Raw genomic sequence first — 19632 nt, forward strand, 5'->3', positions numbered from 1 at the left:
AGAGTTTGTCTGCTTTGCAGTTCGATTATCAACTTGCCTTTCATCCACACTTTGCAGACATACCTGATTCTCATCTGGTCTTTACACAGCTCCAAAGCTTAGCAATGAGGGGAAAAAACTTGGTACTGGGTTAACTCTTAGAACAGGCTCGAGCTGCTCTGTACTTGGCCTATGTCTAGCTTGGTGAGTGCCCTTACAGCCTATCCACTTTTACGCCACTTTTAGCGGGCTGACATCAGCCAGCACATGAGAAAGGAAATTGTAATTACAGGCAGGCTATAGCCATGGAGTAGCATCTTATCAATCTAACAATTATTTTCAACAGCGAAAAAAAACCCAAGCAAACAAAACACAAACTTCCCTAAGATTACACTAAGCTTTACCTCCTTTGCTAGCAGACAGATGAAAAGAAGGATCAAGCGGAGGCCTAATCTGCGGGGACGTCCTGAGCTCTGCCAAAGCAGCTTGCACCGAGAGACTCAATCAAGTCAATTACAGTTTCAGAGAAAAATCTCAGAAAACAGGGATGCTGCTTGAAATTGTGGAAAACACCTAACGCTTCCCGGGGGGATGCGAGGAAGGTAACGGATGACTGGGGCCTTCTGATCAGCAGACGCAGGACGGCCAAAGCTTGACAGCAGACCTCACCCACATGTAACTGTTTCAGTCAGTCAGTGAGTGAAGATTCAGAAAGGATCAAACAGGATCACCCCTTTTTCCCCACATGCCGCGGCAGAAGCCTGGGCACCAGCTCCAACGAGTAAACGACGTCCTTCCAGTCCACCTGAAGCCCCCTGGTCACCTGCACGCAGGCTACCCGCCGTGGCGGGGCTCTGGGGCGCCTCCGGTAGGACGCGGAAGGCCGCCGGGCGACCGGCCTCGCCGTCCCCCCTCAGCGAGCCCGCCCCGCCCCGCCGCGGCTGAGGGGGACGGAGGGAGGCGGGAGCGCGCCCAGCCTCTCCGCGCCGCCGCCGGCTGAGTGACACCCACTTCGTCCAATTAGACGCCGAGGCGGCCCGAGGGGGCGGGCCCATGGCGGCGGCCGGCTCTCAGGAGCCGGTGCGGCGGGGCAGGGAGCTCCGCCAGCCGGAGCGGGGTTGTGCTGTGCTGTGCTGGCGTCAGCTCCCCGTCTCCCGGTGGGCTTGGGGCGAGAGGAGGGCGCTATGCTGCTTCACCTGGTAGCCGAGTTTGACCTGCGGAGGGATGTGGTGCCCTGGCTGGCGGCGCGGGGTTGGGCCGCGGCTCTAGGTAACGCCGCGGCGGGTGGAGCTGCGCCGGCGGGCTCCGCTGCGGCGGGGCTGCCCGCTCCCCGGGGAGGGCTGAGGAGAGCCGCCTCCGTCCCTCCGGCCGCCTCCGTGCGCTGCCCTCTCCTGCGGGCGGAGGAGCCGGGCCTGAGGCGAGACGCCCCAGGGCTTGCGCGTTCCAGTCAGGCCGCGCCGCCGGCGGCCGCGGGAGGGTCGAGGGTAATGGCGGCCGAGTGTCCCCATCCGGAGCAGGGCCCCGGGGAGCGGCCGCCGGCTCCACCTCGGCCGGGCTCCAGAGGAACGAGGGACGCCCGCCCCCGAGCTGAGCGTCGGCGGGGGCGCTCGTCTCTCGGGCGCCGGTGGCCGTGGTGCTTGAGGCCGGGAAGTTCGGTGTTTTCAAGGAACTTCTCGCATGCTGAAAGCACTTGTGCACGTCTGCTGCGCCCCACAGCTGGTTTGCTTCGTCTGCTGTTTCACCCAGTATTCTTTTTTTTCTTCCCAAAAAGACTTAGCATGCCTCCCTACTCCCCTTTCTGAGGCAAAAAAACCCCAAACACTTCTGTCTACGTGGTAAATGGCTGCAAGTTAAAATTAGATGAAGTGTTAGCTGCCACAGCAGTGTGTGATAGCGAGTGCTTGGGGTAGTGGTTGGAAAAAACAGAATGACCCCACTATATTCTTGGCCCTGTGGTTTTTTCTTGTGTTAGTTCTCATTCATCTGCAGGGCAGATGGCTCAGTTCTGCTTTTCAGAAACTGATGGAAGCCTTTGTCTAAAAAGAAACCCGTAATAATTATTACTTCAGTAGAAATAGATGGTTATTGATGCACCGTGTGATGAACTTGAAACCTCAACTCCTTTGGTTACTTTCAATTGAAATACTTAACTGGCTTCCCATGTTGAAGGGCTGTTATCAAATAGTTTCATAAGAACTTGTTTGGAGGTAAACCAGAACGTATCAGTTCTTTTTAGTTTTATAAAAGAAAATTATTTACCAAGCCCTCAGTTGCAAAATCTGTTAAAAATTATTTCACATCTACTAGATAACTTACCAGTGTACTGAAGGGGTTCGAGGTAAGATTCTGAAATTCTCCACGCACAGTCAATTAACCTATGAATTTATCCGTTCATCTGTGATGAATTCAATGAGTCAATTAACCTATGCATTTATGTCGTAACGATTTCAAAATGGCGCTGACTTGTGTTTGGGAAAGGGACAATCATATTCAGATTTCTAAAATGTCATACAGACTCCTCGTTCAGTACATGCCTCTGGTAATTCAGAATCAGAAGAATCTAGGTTGGAAGGTGCATCTAATCAGATACCAACATTGCTGTATCACATTTCAACTTTTGTCTGTGTATATTGACTTTTTCCCCTGATGCAGTGCAGCTGAATTAGGAATGTGAAGGTGGGAGGTAGGAATTTGAAAAGATTCACTTAAACATCAAAGAAATACCTATTCACAGAAAGCAAGTAATTTTTAGGAGTCAAGGTACTTTTATGTCAGTGGCTTCAAATACTATAGTTATTCACATTTATTATTTTCTTTCCTGACGACTTGAAAGCCCTTGATAGCTTGTGAGAACTTCTAATTGCATGAGAGCTTGGGAGCAGCTATGATGATGGGAGGGGAGTGTCAAGTGAAGAAAACCATCCTTGTTCTCTTTATTCTGCTTATTTTTGTATGAGCTGCATATAATGGCCTTCAGGAAATCTAACTCTGCGTTCTCCTGAGTATGCTGATAAGAGGTGTTTGCTGGGCAGACATGTTGGGTGGATTCTTTTGCAGCCCTTCATCTGCTGGTCTCAGCTGTGGGGATGAGGAGAAGTTATAATTCTACGTGCAGAATTTGACTGCAGGACTTTCCAAGGGCGGAGATGATTGCCACTTCTTTGGCAAATATTCCCACTGACAGTGTTCAGTGGTATGAAATTTGCTTCTGACACAGAACTTTTCCAACACCTTTAAGATCTCTGTGTTAGGTGATAGAGAAATTCATTGACATGGAGATTTCTTGTAGACCTTCTTTAGCTAAATTATGTTCTGAGGAAGTATTGTATGAGAGAGAAGTATTGAGACCATAGTACTCATCTTGAAAGTTTGAGGTGGTGGTTAAGTTCCGGGAAGTTTCCATTAAGAGAAGAGCAGAATGTATGGTTGTCTGAGACTTTCTCTGTTGTCGCTGGCTAGCCCTAATGTAGTGGTATTGTAGTGTACTTTGAGCAATCTGAAACCAGTAGAAATTGATGAATTGTTAAATGTACACTAAGGATTTTCATTGTCCTCCCACAACAAAATACACAATTTATTTCCTTCTGATAACACTTGTAAGAAATATTTTTCTTACCACTGCAAGCTGTACAAGCCAGTTTATAATACCAGGCTTGTGAAACTAAGTTTCACATGTCTTCCTTCTGTCAGTGCTTTGTGATAACCGCAAAGTAAATAGTGTTGAACTTGACTAAATGCTTGGTGAGAGTAGTGGAGAATTCTTATTATTGATGCTTACTGAATCACAAGCCAGCTTTATCTTAAAACTAGGACCAATCATGCAGCTGTCAACCTAATTAAGGATACAATTTCCTGTTAGTGAAAGTTTCATCTGAGATAAACACCTTTTTGGTAGTTGCAGTGATTAGAAAACAGAAAAGCAGCGTTAGGAAAGCATGCATTTTTGTCACCTTGAGTATGATGTTTTATCTCTTTTTTCTTCTGTTTTCCTTTCCTTTTTATTTTATGCTGCTTTGTCCAGATGTGCTCATCTCTGTGTCCACCCTAGCTTCCTGCTCATCTGTTTCCCTTGTAGCCCTAATCACACCCCACATCATATCTCTTGTCCTGCATTGCTAAATTCCCTTGTACCTGTAGTTATGTGGCATACATATATGTTGTTTAATCTTGTTGGTTTTGGTTTATTTGGGGGGAGAGGGGGTAGGGAGCGTGTTGTTGTTGTTGTAGAACTAATTTCTGAAGATGTAGTTTATTTCCAGGCATTCATTTGGGATGCTGAAAGGGCAGGTGGGAGTAAGTGACACTTTCCTCTGGCTAGTTCTGTCTCCCTGTAGTGTTCTAAGGATTGCAGTGCAATTTAACTGTTTGAATCCCGTGTTGTGTATAATGGATAAATGCAAGTTTGTTGGTTTTTTTTTGTGAATGGAAGATAGTGGAAAAGCACATTCCATTTTCATCACAAAAGGTAGTGGCCATTAGAATCACAATTATAATGAAAGGTTGGGAGTTACGTAAAGCATTCTTTCCTGTGTGTTTTGAAACCTCTTAACTATTTTTTGTTGAAGTTTATCAGATGTAAATCAAGGTGTAAGAAATATTCTCTCTCTCTTTCCAGAAGAGAGTAATTTTGGCATGTACAAAGAAGTATTTATATGGAAAAATTTATTCAGTATCTGTGCTGAAAGTGTATGGTGAACCAGCTCAAATGAAAATCCTGTGCCTTTTGATACTTATCATTTCAGATACTTCCGAGAATTCATCAGTGCTGTACGTTGTAAATGTTGAAAGAAATGGAAAAATTATTTATACCTGGAAGGTAAGTCTGTGTTGGAACTTAATAAAAATATGTGTATGTGTATCTATGCCTAATTGAGTCCTTGTAGTTTAACTTTTTTTGCAGTGAGGGTCAGAACGTGAAAACTCAACTGATTGGGAGGTTGGGCAATGGGAAGATATCCATCTCCACTTCAGACAAAAGTTAAGAATGATGAAATGGAGAGTAAAGTACTGACCTGATTACATCCATAGGGTTTTTGCTGTTGATTTTTTTGGGGGGCCAGAATGTCACCCTGAATGAAATGCCATTTCTTTAACAGATAAGCACTTTGTAAGCAGCACATTCTTTCACCTTCAGAATTTCTCAGGGAGGTCATGATTATTAAATTCATATGCACTGCTTTAGTTAAATGTGTTTCCTTCTACCAATATGTATGTTAAGATGTCATTTATCTAACACTAACTCTGCTTCTGCCTTTCTTCTTTGTTACTTTAAGATTTGTCTCTAGCACTTTATTGCAAGTAGTCTGAAGTAACCATTGTTTATTTGATATCTTGAAGTATCTAGAGGTAGCCTTTTTAACATAGGATTCTGCTCTCCATGGTGTGTGTATAGCTTTTATATTGAAACACCTGTAGTTCAAGGAGAGTTTTAAATGGTTTGAGAAGGTTTTCCCTTGATGAGACAAGCTATGGTTCTTTTGATTTTTGTGCATCTCGGAGAAATCTGTAAACCCAGCTGGATTCTGGAGGATCTTGGTTCTTGAAGAGCACAGGCTAGAGATAGCAGACTCCAGCAGAATAGGGCTGCCTTTCATTCCCCCCCAGCTCAACAATGTGAAAACTCCCCAGCTTCCCCAGGGTTAAGGGAAGAGGTGAGGCCTTCATCAAGGTATAATACACTTTAACTGTGGGTGGATGTTTCCTTTAGTACAAGCATAGGGAGGGGAGTCTGTACAAGACAACAGTAACCATAAAAACGACACTAAAGAATGTGTCGTTGGTTTTTTGTTTGTTTTTTTTTTTTTCCCTTGCTTAAAACTCTAGAAAGACTTAATGAAAGTAACCCATCTACAGGAGACCTGGTACTGTGTATGTGTGATGTTGCTGCTTTCTAGCATCTATGGAATCTCACACTAAGCTTTTTTTGGGCTTCTGACAGCAGAGTCCCACTGCCTTGTATGATGTTCAGGCTCTTGCAGCTGGTACAAGGGATGAGTTGTAGCTCGAGGTTCACACATCTAAATGCGGGTGTCTGCCTGCATGCTAGATGTCTAAGTTCCCATTGTAGTCAGTAGGGATCTGGTCAAAGCAGTTGGTAGAGTTTAGAGAAGTGGCTGCTTGTAGCTTGTACTTTGGTGTAAGAGGTGTGTGGGGTGGAGGAGGTGGACAAATACCCACTAGACTCCATTGACTGGATAGGCCAATGATTTAAACACCTAGGCTTAGTTCCCCAAACCTAGAGGTAAAGGCTGCAGAGGAAGTCACTGAAAATGTTCACTGTAATTTCTCTTTCCTAATTTTGGGAATAATGTGACCTTTGCAGCCTGTGTGGTAGGAATAGCTGGATGACAAAGCCTGAGAACTGGAACTCTGTGCTGCAGTTTTCACCTCTCAAATGCTGTCCTGAAGGATATGCTGCAGTTTCTTTTCCTGTTCTCTTACTATGATAAAGTAATCTGATCTTTTTCTCCTGAGTGAGTCAGCCTGCTGAAGAACCAGCATCTATTTATTCCTCTATTGGGAGGGATGCTGACATATTTTGATTGCTTCTACTATAAGTGTTTTTTTAGACTTGCTAATGGGCAAACTGGAGTTTTCTTTTTTATTTTTTCCAGTACTTCCTGGCGTTTTCTCACAAAGAACAAATGTATCTTAAGGTGGTATTGCATTAAATATGTGATGCTTCTCCCAGAGAGTTGTTCGTAGTGTGTGGTACACATTTCTTTCTTCGACCAATAAAAATTCTGCTCATCAGCTGAAAGTGCTGGTACCCGCTTAGGTGCTGTTGGTGTCAATGGGAGTCAATACGCCCACACTTGTCTGCCTGCATGATAAAAACATGTGGGTATGTCTGACCCAAAACTCCTGTTAGTCTAGGTGGCTTGTGTATTGGTAGGAACATATGCGGTGGCCCAGGCTGTAGCTGCATAGTACTTACTCAGTGTCCTGAACAGGCTGGGGCCTGAGCTGCTAACGCTGTGCCTTTCCTGATGTCCATGCTTTTCTTTAAACTGGTTATGTCTGTGTCAGCTGCAGTCACACCTTGGGACTGTGATACCTTACAGCAGGACTGAATTTTTTCTTCCTCCCTCTCAAGAGTAGAATGCTAAAAAACAGGAAGTGTTGGGAGTATCGTGTGTCTGTGTCTTTTTACACTTTATTACTGACTTAACAAGGATTCAATCCAAATGTTTCCTTTTTTATGAAACAGTCCATTGACAGCGTATAGGTATAGTTCTGTGGTTTTGGAGTTTACAGCAAACCTTTTAAGAGAAGTCTCCATTGATATTTACATTGTAGAAAAAAGAGGCTTGGTGTATGCATCTTAGCAAATGACAAGTAGTTTTAGGCCCCAGTTTGACACTTCTGAATTTTTACAAAGTTGTTCTAAAATATGAGTGTTCTTTGTGCACTGCTATTCTATTCTGCTAATATACATCGTCACACTGGAAAGCTTACCTGGGAAAACAGACTGCTTTTAGTGTCTGCAGCTAGTCCTGTTTCCTTAAGCTTAGGTTGGAGAAATACAATGTAATTACAGCTTCTAACAAACTACAGATCTTACTGAGTTGTTGGGGCAGTTCAATATCTCTTTCTCGCTCTCTCCCCCCTTCATGGCAAACCATTCATAACTAATGAGCTACCACTTTTGCAAGACACATCTATATGTCTGTGAGCCTTTCCTGTTGGTTTTATAGCAACAAACTGTAGCGGTGACGTTGTCTGTGGGGATAGTGCACAAACAAGGATGTAAACTAAACTGAGCTGCCCTGGCCTGTTTCCTAATAGACACAAATAGAAAACAACCTTTGTCTGCTAAGTGGAAGTGCATTCTGCCTGAAATGGAGAATGAGCTTTATTTTCAAGCTTATTTTAGTCTTGAGTTGTACTGTGGTTTTGGAAGTCTGTCTTTTGTGACATTGATAGTTGGTGTAAAGGAAGATATTTTTAACAGAAGTGAATCCTAGTGTCAGCACTTATATTTTGCAAGGCAATACAAGAGTCTTTAGAGTAAACATGAGAACGAGCATGTTAGCTTATGCACAGATATGGGCACTGATGTAGTCCTCTTACCAGCCTTGTGAAGTATATTTTTCAGTAGCTAAGTATGGAGGATGTTAGCGTTTCAGACACACTTGGGAAAGAATGGTCATTTGTGAAAGCACTTGCTTAACCTTAAATTATTAATTAGTAAGCCTGAAGCCTGTGTCTTAATATAAAGACATTTTGTTTCCCTTGTTTAAATCAGAAGTCAAAGACTTTTGTCATTGCTGTGACAATAATGAGACACTCAGAAATAGACCCCTTAGGAAGAGAATACTCGCCTTTTTGTTTTGACTTCACAAAGCAAGATGCCATAACTTTGTAAATAATCCTAGATTTCTCCCCTGTCACTCCAAGCTGTAGTTAAAAACAATTATGCTCACTGCTTAAGTACAAGCCTGTGTGGCTGGATTTAATTTCAGCAGTTTAGCAATTTAGTGCCTATACCTGGAGTACATTAGTGGACTTCAGCTTGATTTGATATACAATATATGCTGCCAAGCAGAATTTATTTTAATTTTTCTTTATATTTTGAAAATTTAAATCATGGTAAAAATTACCAAGAAGAAAAGTCTTTATTTGTATAGACTTAGAAGTGCCCCAAACAAAATCATTGTATTTTATTATCAATAAGCTAAGATGTGTATTAGGTTTCTTCTCAAAGGCAGCAGGCTAATGGTGTCATCTGGGCTTGTGAAATATATTTAACCTTCGAACAATCATTTCCCAAGGCAGAGCTGAAATCCTTTTTTCAGCCTGCAGCCAGACCACTGGAAGCTTTGTTTGGTGGCGTTTGATGTTTCTGTGCTCCCTTTTGGAGCAATGACCCACCGAGTTGGTGAGGTTTGGAATCTTCCAGGGGTCATAGCATCCCCTTTGATTCTTGTACAGACATCTCGCTTCCTGGCCCTACTGCCTATAATGAAAACCAGTTTAGAACCAAAGTGAGAGAGAGGCACTTGGCTTATGCAATGGCTTGTGGGCTGTGGATTGGCTGCATTTCAGCTTTGTCCTATGCGTTAGTTCTAAAAGGAAAAAAAAAAGTCTTTGTTCTCTTTCTTGCCTCGCTTTCTTGGAATTAGATAATTAACTGCTTGTTTATAGGACAGGGAAGTGTGTGAGGATGTGTGTCAAGGGGCTGGGGGAAGAAGAGAGGGAGGTAGGAAAAAAATGAAAACAATCTTTGACTTTGTATATATTTACATTGCCAGTGCTAATTTTTTTTCATCCATAGGGAAATCAGAGAAATACTCACATTGGATTGTACGATCTTCAAACTAAACAAAACGAGGTGAGAGCAATACCAAACTTCTCCCTGGTGAAGACAGTGCTGTAGTGTTTCAGATTGCAACAAATATGTTTTGTTCTTAAGGAGTATGTGCGTGTTTGAAACAGAAGAGAGACCAAAGAAGGTATTCGAATGATGCTCAGTGGTGTTCAGATGTAGAACATTGCAGACATGACACTTTACTGCTCCAAAGTCATTCAGATGTTCTGTAATCTTTATTTCTAAACAACCAATTCAAGCCCTTTCCATTCTTCATGCTGAACACGTGTGCTAAGAAGTAAATGTTTTTGGTTTTCTGTGTTGTGTGTGCATCCTCAGTTTGTTTGGCACTACCATTTGTAAGAAATTATTCTAAAACTGAATGTCCTGCAGTTCAGTGTCTGGAATCATGATAATGGGCCTTTGCAGGTGTTCCCATAACAGTATGAAATGGGTGAAATTTTACATTTACATAAGGGTCTGCTGTGCTGCTTTAGTGGCAACACAGAGCTCAAAAGAAACAGTAAGAAACAAACAAATGAGAAAAAGGAGAAGTGATACAAATGAGGCTTGAAATATGGTTCTTCTGGCTGTGAAATTATTTGCTTTAGAAATAAAAACAGTGTACTGGTCAGCAGGGTTTTCCTAAGGAAGAGCAATTAGATTTTTTTTTAAATATAGTTAAAAGTATTTATTAGCGTTAATGTGTTTCTCTACAGCACCTCTATATGTTTGAGAGGGATCTACACATAATCAGTTGTTCGGTCAACAATGAAAGGACATTATTGGGTAAATATGTGTTTTATCATTAAATTTTCTTGTGTTATGGTAAAGATGATTTAGTTTAGTAGGATGATATGTCTGGGCCTAGAATTACTTAAATCTATTTTGACCCATATGTTTCGCACAGCATTCTATGTATTTCAGTGGATCCATCACCAAGTAATGTAGGTGACAACATAAAGACACAGCTATAACGATATTGTTGTTTTATTAAAACAAAAATCTGAGACACACTGACCTGTTCACTTCCCCCTCCTGTATTTTTACATGCCTCCTGCATCTAGAAGAGTTTCTGTGGTTCCTTTAACAGATATGCTTTTGGTTAAAAAAAATATTGCGATGATTGCTCTCCAATCCAAGAATGTTTAATAAGATTAATATCAAATATGCATGCTCACTGTGACTGTGTTGGGTTTTTTTTCCCTTTAGCCGTCAGCTTCCGTCAATATACAGAGGAAGAAAGAGTAAGTCGGCTACTGCAGTCAGGTACTACAAGTGGATCGTTTTAATACTGTTAGAAATATTGTACCCTTTGCTTTTTTCCTCACGTAATTTCTGCTTAGAAAAAAAAGTTACATATGAAAAAGAATGTTATTTAAAACATGTTCTTTTTGCAGTATCCAAGTATTTAACCTTACTAATTGAAATTCATCCCATTAATAATGTGAGAGTCCTCAAGGCTGTGGATAGCTGTGTTCGAGTACAGGTAAATTATTCAACTAATGTAAATATAAACCTTTTTAATCCACTGTGCTAGAGAGGAAAAAGTGGTTGAATGCAGAAATATCTCATGTTGGCTTGCAACTGTTACAGAGATAATGTGTCGTTTTTTCTTCATAGAATGTAAAAAAACGAGAAACTTCATAAATGTTTGATGTAGAATATTTCTCTGACATGAAGGCTACTTTTTTTAATTTTTCTTCAATCTCCCAAAGTTTGCAATTGTAGCAATTGGTGACTATAAGTCTGTAATAATAGCTATTTTTATTAATTAAAATATCATTAGTGGGCCTGTCTTAATTAAAAAAAAAATGTAAATATCCAGCTAAAGAAAAACACTTTAGATAAGTGTTCTAAACTACTTTGGTTATTTACTTACTTTTGTGAAACTTTCTGTATAGTTTCTTTATCCAGTTGAAGGCAGAAATACTTCTACAGGAAGTCGCCTCTTGCTAGTTTCAGAAGATAAATGTGAGTTAATACTTTGAAAGTACATTATCGTTCTTTCACTTTAAGATAATCATTATAGATTATATTTTTGGTAGACCTCTATTGGAAAAAAAAAAAAAAAACAACCAGAAAAAAAGAAGGGTGTAAGCTGTTCTAGATATTCCGAATGTCTTTCGAAAACTACAGTTTTAACTTTTTTCAATGTCAGTAGAATGACCAGCTTTGACTGCAATTATTTGCTTAGTTCATGCATTCATCAGTTATCTTTAGTATTAAAAAAAAGAAAAAAGACTTTTGTAGCTACCTATATCAATTCAGAACAGATCAATTGACTATAAGAGATGGATCGTGATTTAACACATGACAAGTGGGATAAGAATAGGACAATAGTTCCTTGGATTCAGCTAACTTTGCCTGTTCAGCCTAATCTAATGGGAGGGAATGGACAGAGGTGGACACTTGGAAATGGCTGTTTATCCTTCTTGCCTTTCAGTCTTGATATAGAGTGAGATGGCTTTTCCCCATCTTTGTGGAGCATCTTCTCTGCTAAGCTAGACACCAACCTTTACGTACCTGGAGTTAGGTGGGCAGAGTTCACCTCCTGATACATTCACATAGTGCTGTGAACTGTATTAGAAACATTTTAACATCAGCTGAATGGATCTTGTACCCTTCACACAAGCAAACTACCAAGAACTTTTAGGAATTTTGTGTGGGAAAGGACTGTGAGGTGGTATTCATGCTAGGAAGTGAATAAGGGCTAGGGTGTAGTCTCAGGCACAGGTATGCAGCTCTGCATTTCTTTGTAAGTGTGCTTCTTGGCTTGGTTTGGCATGTTTCAATTATCCCTCTTCCTGCTGATGCTGCGCTGATGTCAGCAAAGAGCTCTTTCTATGAGGTGGTATGGCTGAGCCAGCCTCAGCTCAGGGAAGGAGCAGGATCTGGGTCTCTGTGTAGGCACCTGTGTTCAGATACCACAAGTTTCTTCTTAGACAGAGTTGAGCTTTCCTGGCCATAATGTGTGTGATATTGTTTAATTAGCTCTATAAAAGCATTTAAAAATATGTTTGTAATGATTTTTTTTAATATATTTTAAAGATATTGAACAATTTGACGTTCATGTTGTTGCAGAAGAACACAAAGTGGTAAGACTTTAAAAATCTTGGGTTTTGAGTTTTTCTTGCTTCAGTTGAAAATTTAACATCCGTAACTTTAGCTAAATGTTCTTGTAGCTTTATCCTTGGGTGACCCAGAATATATTAAAGGAAGCATTGATAGTATGGCAACTTATGCAGCCTACCACACAGCTGACTGAAAAACCATGTAATCTATGAGGAAAGTTACTTATTTTATTGGTTTTTTTTTGTTGTTGCTGAATGTGGCTGTATGTTAGAAATTAGGAGAAAACATAGTGCACGTTTACTTTTAAACCATTCAAAAATATTTGCAGAGTCACCTTCCTAACTTTGCCTTCTGGGAGTAGGTAAAGGATTCATTTAAAAACCAACAAAAGACATGAAACTTAGATACACTCCTAGTACTGTGAATGCTCCAACATCTTTCCCCTCGTCTTTTTTTCCAGTTTTTAACACGGATTTGTCTTTGACAAATTGATTGTGTATGTTTTGCTTAAAAGACTTATTACTAATAAACAAATATCTAATGTAGTAAAGAATTGTGTCACAAAAGCCAGTGTTTTCCTTATGGAGGCTTGGAAGGAAAAAGTTAAGGTCCTGATTTTCAGTCACTTTGAAGTCTTCCACGGTTTTCTCAAAGTTTATCATTGCTTTTAAAGCAGACAGGTTTTACATGCTACACTACAGTATTGGAGTAAAGACTAAGAGCGTAACCAGAAAAAACCAGATCAATCTAATGTCCTAACAGATTTGTTTTGGTTGACATGAAATCTCTTTATGTCTTTCAAGAGTGCATTTATAGAGTCCCAACAGTTTTCCACAGTCCTAGCCTTTTCCCTACTGCCAGTACTCTCCGTCGTGTGGCTGAGACTTTGGATAGAAATCCCTTTTGGAGCTAATGCATCTTCCTTCAATAGTTAATGTAGCTGGTTCTGAAGTGACTCTTATTTCACTGCTCTCCCCTTCTCTATGATGAAAAGTGACATCTGTTTTTCTTTGTTTACCCTGAGCAGCTTAAGTGGTGAATTTCTTGCAAGCAATGAAATCTAAAAGAGAGCATTTAGTAGTAGGTATATCCTGAAAACTGTGCTTTTGAACTCTTTAAACTGAGCACCTTGTACACAGAGAAGGTGGACATAGTGCAGCTAGCAAGTAATATATTCCCTCTAAACACCGAAGTATTTGCACCTCTTCTGTCATCGCTTTTCTCTTTAAAGCACTGACTGTGCATAATCATTATTACGTGACCTTATTTGATGACTTCTAATGTTCTTTCTTTCCCCTTTAGGTGATACAAAACTCAGGTCAGCTTCCAAGAGCCAGAGTTGCAGATGATCTCATTTGGGCACAATGGGATATGATGGAACAAAGGCTCTTCTACATTGTTCCAAAGGTGAGATGAAAGTCATTCTAGTAGTTGTCTCTGCCTGTCTCGTAACAGTAAAGTTTTGAGTGTGTGGGGTAGTAGTAATGTGATTTTGGTTTTCATTATAGTAGTCTGTCTTGTTCCTGCCTCAAATAACCCAAAGCAAAAGCCAGACTTGCCTTAGCTCCTATTTGTGCATAGTAAATTGCAAGAAGACTGGTGATCTCAGTGGTTTCTATAAAAGAGGGTGGATTTGTTAGATTTTTTTTTTTTTTGGCTTTAAAAAGGTCTTTTCTTCAAAAGGATCTAAATCTTCCAAAAACTGCCGTGAGTATAATGTCTCTGTTCTAGAGAATTCACATCTAAAATTATGTTGTATATACTTACTGGGTAACCAGGTGAGGGCAGGTTCTTGGCTAGAAATGCTGAAACTCTTTTTTTTTTTTTTTGTTCGTTTTGACTGATGGACTATTTGCACTTGATATATTCTACATAAATGAAAATTGATTTTTCTTAACTCTTCTTAGCCACCAAAAACATATGCATGTTAGGAAATAACAGGAAGTGAACTGTGATGGAGAAACACGTTCCTGTTTTGTTTCTGAGATACCTTTTTGAACTGACCAAAATAAAATACAGTTCTTTTTGCCATATAGGTAGTTATGGAAAACGTTTTTTTAACTTTCTAGAATGTGTGCGTGTGTGACACATGTAATGCTGTGCTACAAGTAGGGGCCCACGCAATTATAGATGATTGGCAGATAATGATCTGGGACAGGAAGGAAGCATGTCATAGTGCTATTGTGGGGGGTTATATGTGGTTTTTAAAGTCGTCTTTTGTCCCCTAACTTCTGCATGTCTGTTGGCAAAAAGGGTTGAGCGTGTAGAATGCTGTGGAGTATCCAGTGACTTTTCAGTCTGTGTGATATGCTTTCTATTTTATCAGTTACAAAACACATCCTCTTAATTCCAGGAATCAAGGAGTACTTTAAAATGTGTCCAGTTTTATCCTGATGAAAATTTTAACTCAATAGTAAGTCATTAGTATTTTTTTTATACAATTACTGAGTTGGATGTAATTTTTGTGTTCCAGGAACTGATACGGAGATCTGTTTCAGTGTGTTTTATTATTGTAACTTTTGCAGAGGCAAACTGGGTTTTGTTTTTCCTTTTTTTTTTTTTTCCACATTATAGTCTTTTCAAGAATATATTCAGTCAGATTCAGATTGCACCATGGTAAGGTAACTTCAGTGGAATTGCACAGATACTGACCTAGAAGTGACGTTTGTGATATTATACTGATCTTATACTCAAGTATTGAAAAGCAGGGTTATCAAATGCACTAGACAAAGAAACCATGTACTAAATTTGTGTCAGTTTTAAGTGAGACAGGAAAATCTGTTGCAGCCAAAATACAGAGAACAGAACATAAAAATTACAACTGTTGAACATGTAATTGTTACTAGGTTTTTGTCCCGGTAGCTGAAATTTGCTCTAATGTAGGAGGTTAAATAGGTTAAATCTCTCCCTTTTTTTTTTTCTCTCCCTTTTTTTTTTCTCTCCCTTTTTTTTTCCTCTCCCTTTTTTTTTTTCCTCTCCCTTTTTTTTTTTTCCTCTCCCTTTTTTTTTTTTCTCTCCCTTTTTTTTTTTTTCCTCTCCCTTTTTTTTTTTTCCTCTCCCTTTTTTTTCCTCTCCCTTTTTTTTTTTCCTCTCCCTTTTTTTTTTTCCTCTCCCTTTTTTTTTTTTCCTCTCCCTTTTTTTTTTTTCCTCTCCCTTTTTTTTTTTTTCCTCTCCCTTTTTCAGTTTTGGGGATGACTGAAACTTTGTTAAAATGTTGAATCTGATGAAATGTGAGTTTGACACATTTTACTGAGCTGAAATATTAATCATAGTATACCTACCTCACTGTATAACAGGTTTGGTTTTGTTTTTGGTTAACAGCTGGAATCACACCTGGATATTTCTGTAAATGGCACACAATTAAAGTAAGGGGGTTTTTGTTTCGTTTTGCTTTCCTTTTAATATATGGGATAATGTTTTACAAACACAAGTGAAGTTTGTGTCCCAGCCTCAGTATCTTTGTTTGCAGTTGCCTATATGGTACTGGAACATAAGAATATGAACACTGTGTCCAAACCTCCAGTTCCTCTCATTTTCATCAGGGTCAGCTGTAAAATGTGATTTAATCCTTGACTGCTTTTTGGTACCAGTTATAAAAATTATTTGAAGAGGTTAAACCATCCTTCCCCTGAGTATTCTGTACCTATTTAAATTAATTTGTTTTAATCTTGGGCATGTTGTAGTGGTGATGTCAAAATTCCTGTCAAGGGAAGCTCTCCATTTTTAATTGCTGCTACATGTTTTACTGGGCCGTTAACCAGACTAGTAGCTCCTTTTTCTAGCCTATGAGATGCTGCCTGTACCCTTTTCTCCTACGCATGCTATTTCCAGGCAGCCTGCTCTTTCAAAGGCTAAGATTTGTCTGATTCTGTCTGTGTCTACTGTGCACGACTGCATTTGAGTTTGTCTCCTTAAGGCTCCCTTTTAATTGAGGAAAAACTAGTCAGGATGGTCTGACTCTGATTCATAATTCACGTCACCCTCATCTATCTTCAGTCAGTTGAATTTACATTCTGAAAGGGCCTGTTTCTCTTTGTGAATAAAAAGGGAGGCCAAACCTACTCGATCGGATATCAATAATTGAAGGTAGTTGAGTTCCACTGTGCCCAAACTGCGTCTCTCAGGATGTGTCAGTGCTATGCAGGAGGCTCAGCGTGGTCCTACTGCTGTACATGCAGGTCCCCCTAAATGGGCAGTGTATCCTCTTTCAGTTAGTACTGAAAAAACCCAACTCTTGTAAGAGCCTCAATGCTATAATTTTTTTTTTTAAATTATTGCAGAAGACCTAGGGGAAAATTCCTACAGGATCAAAATCCTTTCTGGAAAAAAAAAACCGAACCAAACAAAAAAAACAACCCAACAACAAAAAAGCCAAAGCAGACTGACTACAGTCTTCAGTTGCATGCTCTGCAAGGCAAAAATAGGACTTGTAGATTTTTAACGATATGAAAAACCTTAAAGCACAGGCAGCATGAAACTGAAAAAGAACGTCATGGTATAACAAGTACCGTGTGAATGGGATTTTTGTGCTTTCCTTTTCAAGTATTTCTGCTGAAATTAGTGTGCCTAATTGCAGATTAAAATGTAGCTTTGCAGACATAAGAATGGCAGAGTTAGGCTGCAAAGCCTTTGAGTTTTCAGGTCTGATGAATGTTTGAATTTCCAGTACTTCATCAGAACTTGCTTTTACTTCAAATTATAGGAATGGTTGGACAGTGCTGCAGTAAGCAAATATGAAGTTTGCAGGTGTAATCAAAATTGTTGGTTTCTGGTAAGGGTGTAGTCTTGGGATTCTCGTTTCTAACAACATTGAGCAGATTGGTTAAAGCCTAATTTAACTTGCATTAGAGAACACTTGATTATAACTTAATGAGTACATTTTGATTACATAGTGATTGTTCTCGTGATCTTGGTGTTGTGATGAATCACTGTGGATGAAGAAGTGATTTATTCATTGATCTTTATTTGCTCATAGACTTGTGAATTTTGGATATGATTACTGTGAAGACCAAGATGTTGCATCTAAATCTTTGAATCTTCAGGTTTTTACAAGTAAAGCAGGTAATGAATAAATACAAGTATTGTCAAAATGATCTCCACTAGTAATTATGCAGTGTAATCATAATTGATTACTAAATTTCTTCATAAGACATTATATATATTTGTATTTTTTGTCTTTTTTTGTATGAGTGAGAGATTTTTATTCCTTTAGAGTATACTTGACAGGTAACTGTGAGGAGTGGGAGAAGGCAACTGTGCACTATTTTTCGTATTAAGCTTTTTATCCTCTGAAAGCTGTGTTCCAAGTTGAGCTGAAGAGTACCTAGAGTTTTATATATCAACACCAACAACAAAAGAGTCACCCAGAAATTTTCTGGTAGCCCAAGTTCAAAGAACTGGTGTCATGCACTCGTGGTGAAATATCTCAGTCTAAGCACACTGTAGCATTTTCTGCTAGTTTCAGAACACAGGTGGTACCAAAGCATGGTTGTATATTACATCAGAGCAATTTAATGTTAAAGCTGACCAAAAATGTGTTGGAAAGTAAATTCAAGTAAGGTTTTGGCTAGATCTGTTGTCTGTTTATCTGACATAGCAGATAATTGTGTTACAGAGTGGACATCTGTAAACAGAGCATCTGTGATATAGACTAAGAGCTATTGCTGTTAGTATGTAATACTTAAAAGGTCCAAGTATGTGATACTAAACTTAGTACGTGGTACTTAAGGGTTCAGTGTGTATATATATGATTCTTTAAATTTAAACCTAAATGTTCCTTAAACCTTTAGGGTTTAGGAGTCTCCCTGCATCCTAATGCATGCCATGAGCTTTTTTGTTTAAAAACTGGACTCAAGAGACATCTGTTCATCACAGATGCCTGCATTTTCAGCTTCTAAATTAGACCATACCGACAAGCAGAGATGGTATCTGATTAACCTCTGAATAGTCTACAGAGTTGTATAGGGATATGACATGTTGCAGAAGTGGCTTTACCTCTATCTCACTTAAGGCATGCTGTATGCACCCGGGTGAACTGCTGAGGTATTTGCCAGTTGTGTTGAAATGACCATTAATGCAAATAAAGTGAAACAAATTTTCCTTACATGGATTTTTTTCTTACTAAGGCAGACAGCATGCTTACAAAGACTAGGGGAAAGGAATTAGAAATAAGAGAAAGCCAAGTTTCTGTCTACCAAATGTAGATTAGGCTACTCTTTCTCTGTTATCAAGACGGAGTATTTCTTATACAAACACCCTGTCCAATAATGTTATTGATTTGTATATACATGTTTCCTTTTAAACCTGTACTTCTCTAGGATTTGTTCAGATTGAAGCACGTCCTTTTAGTTTAGGATCAAATTCAGTCTTCCTCCAACAAGGCTGTTGTTTGATTACGCTGAAGGAAAATGTTCTTTTCCATCTGGCAACACAGTATTTAAATTCTGTGTGGAACCTTTCACACGCGCTTTTCATTGTGCTTAATGTAAAACACATAATTTGACAGTTGCACTTACTAAATGAGATTATTGTATGTGGCTTTTCGTTGAATGTTGTTTAAAACAGGATTACTTTGCATAACCCATTTTGAGTAACTGACAGTTTGAAGCAAATGGTTTTGGTGCTGATACCATATCTAGTTGTCAAAGAACACTGTGCGTAGTTGCACTAAAATTCCCTTTTGTACCTCTTGTTTGTGGTGATCTAGAAAACTGAACTGCAAGTGCTTTGGGGCGCAGACTATGCCTTCTGTGGAACTGCTGGCATGGTTGAAATAATTATGCTGATATCCCTATTTGTACCATTTGGACATCTCTGGCAAAGAATAATTGGCATAACTTCAAAATGGAATATTCCATGCAATTTCGCATTTAATAAAATTGTTATTGGCTACTGCCAGTCTGAACAAAATCACTCTAAAAATCACTCTTCCTTTCTCCAACTGCCACAGTGGAAGGAGAGTAGCTGTGTTCCTTATACTCAGCACAGACAAAATGACTCCAGATATGTACTTCTAGATCAGCTGAGATCAAGCAGTTCGAGTCTCAGAATTAACTTTGTATGTCCAGAGTTCAGTGGTTATTTAAACAACACAGAGCTCTTATGTTTTCTTTTAGTGCTTTAGAAGTGCTTTTCAGTTAAATTTGCTTGGTATTAAAAAAATGCAGGCAGTAAGATGACACAAACCCTGGATCGCAGTCACCTAACTTTACCTGCCTTAGAGTTAAGCATCTGGACTATATTTATAGAGAGAAATAGGCATCTCCAGA

The 19632-nt window shown here is 39.5% G+C and overlaps 1 protein-coding gene across 6 annotated transcripts in view; it reads left to right on the forward strand.

Moving 5' to 3' along the window:
* Positions 1-1016: 1016 nt before the first annotated feature.
* GSAP (gamma-secretase activating protein) overlaps positions 1017-19632 on the forward strand; it is a 47744-nt gene continuing 29128 nt past the window's right edge. For 4 of the 6 annotated variants that reach the window (XR_012584281.1, XM_074562774.1, XM_074564081.1 and 1 more), the window contains exons 1-12: positions 1017-1248; positions 4722-4795; positions 9257-9313; positions 10009-10078; positions 10502-10558; positions 10690-10778; positions 11194-11263; positions 12341-12387; positions 13667-13771; positions 14718-14777; positions 15686-15729; positions 17340-17425. Coding sequence is in view for 5 of the 6 variants with exons in the window: in XM_074562774.1 (XP_074418875.1) it covers positions 1164-1248; positions 4722-4795; positions 9257-9313; positions 10009-10078; positions 10502-10558; positions 10690-10778; positions 11194-11263; positions 12341-12387; positions 13667-13771; positions 14718-14777; positions 15686-15729; positions 17340-17425 (844 nt within the window). In the remaining variant the exon portion in view is untranslated. The remainder of the gene's footprint in view (positions 1249-4721; positions 4796-9256; positions 9314-10008; positions 10079-10501; positions 10559-10689; positions 10779-11193; positions 11264-12340; positions 12388-13666; positions 13772-14717; positions 14778-15685; positions 15730-17339; positions 17426-19632) is intronic. The other 2 variants (XM_074564974.1, XM_074565828.1) reach the window with 2 other exon arrangements.

This window comes from Larus michahellis, chromosome 1 (assembly GCF_964199755.1).
Source record: "Larus michahellis chromosome 1, bLarMic1.1, whole genome shotgun sequence".
In the NCBI taxonomy this organism is placed as follows: domain Eukaryota; kingdom Metazoa; phylum Chordata; class Aves; order Charadriiformes; family Laridae; genus Larus; species Larus michahellis.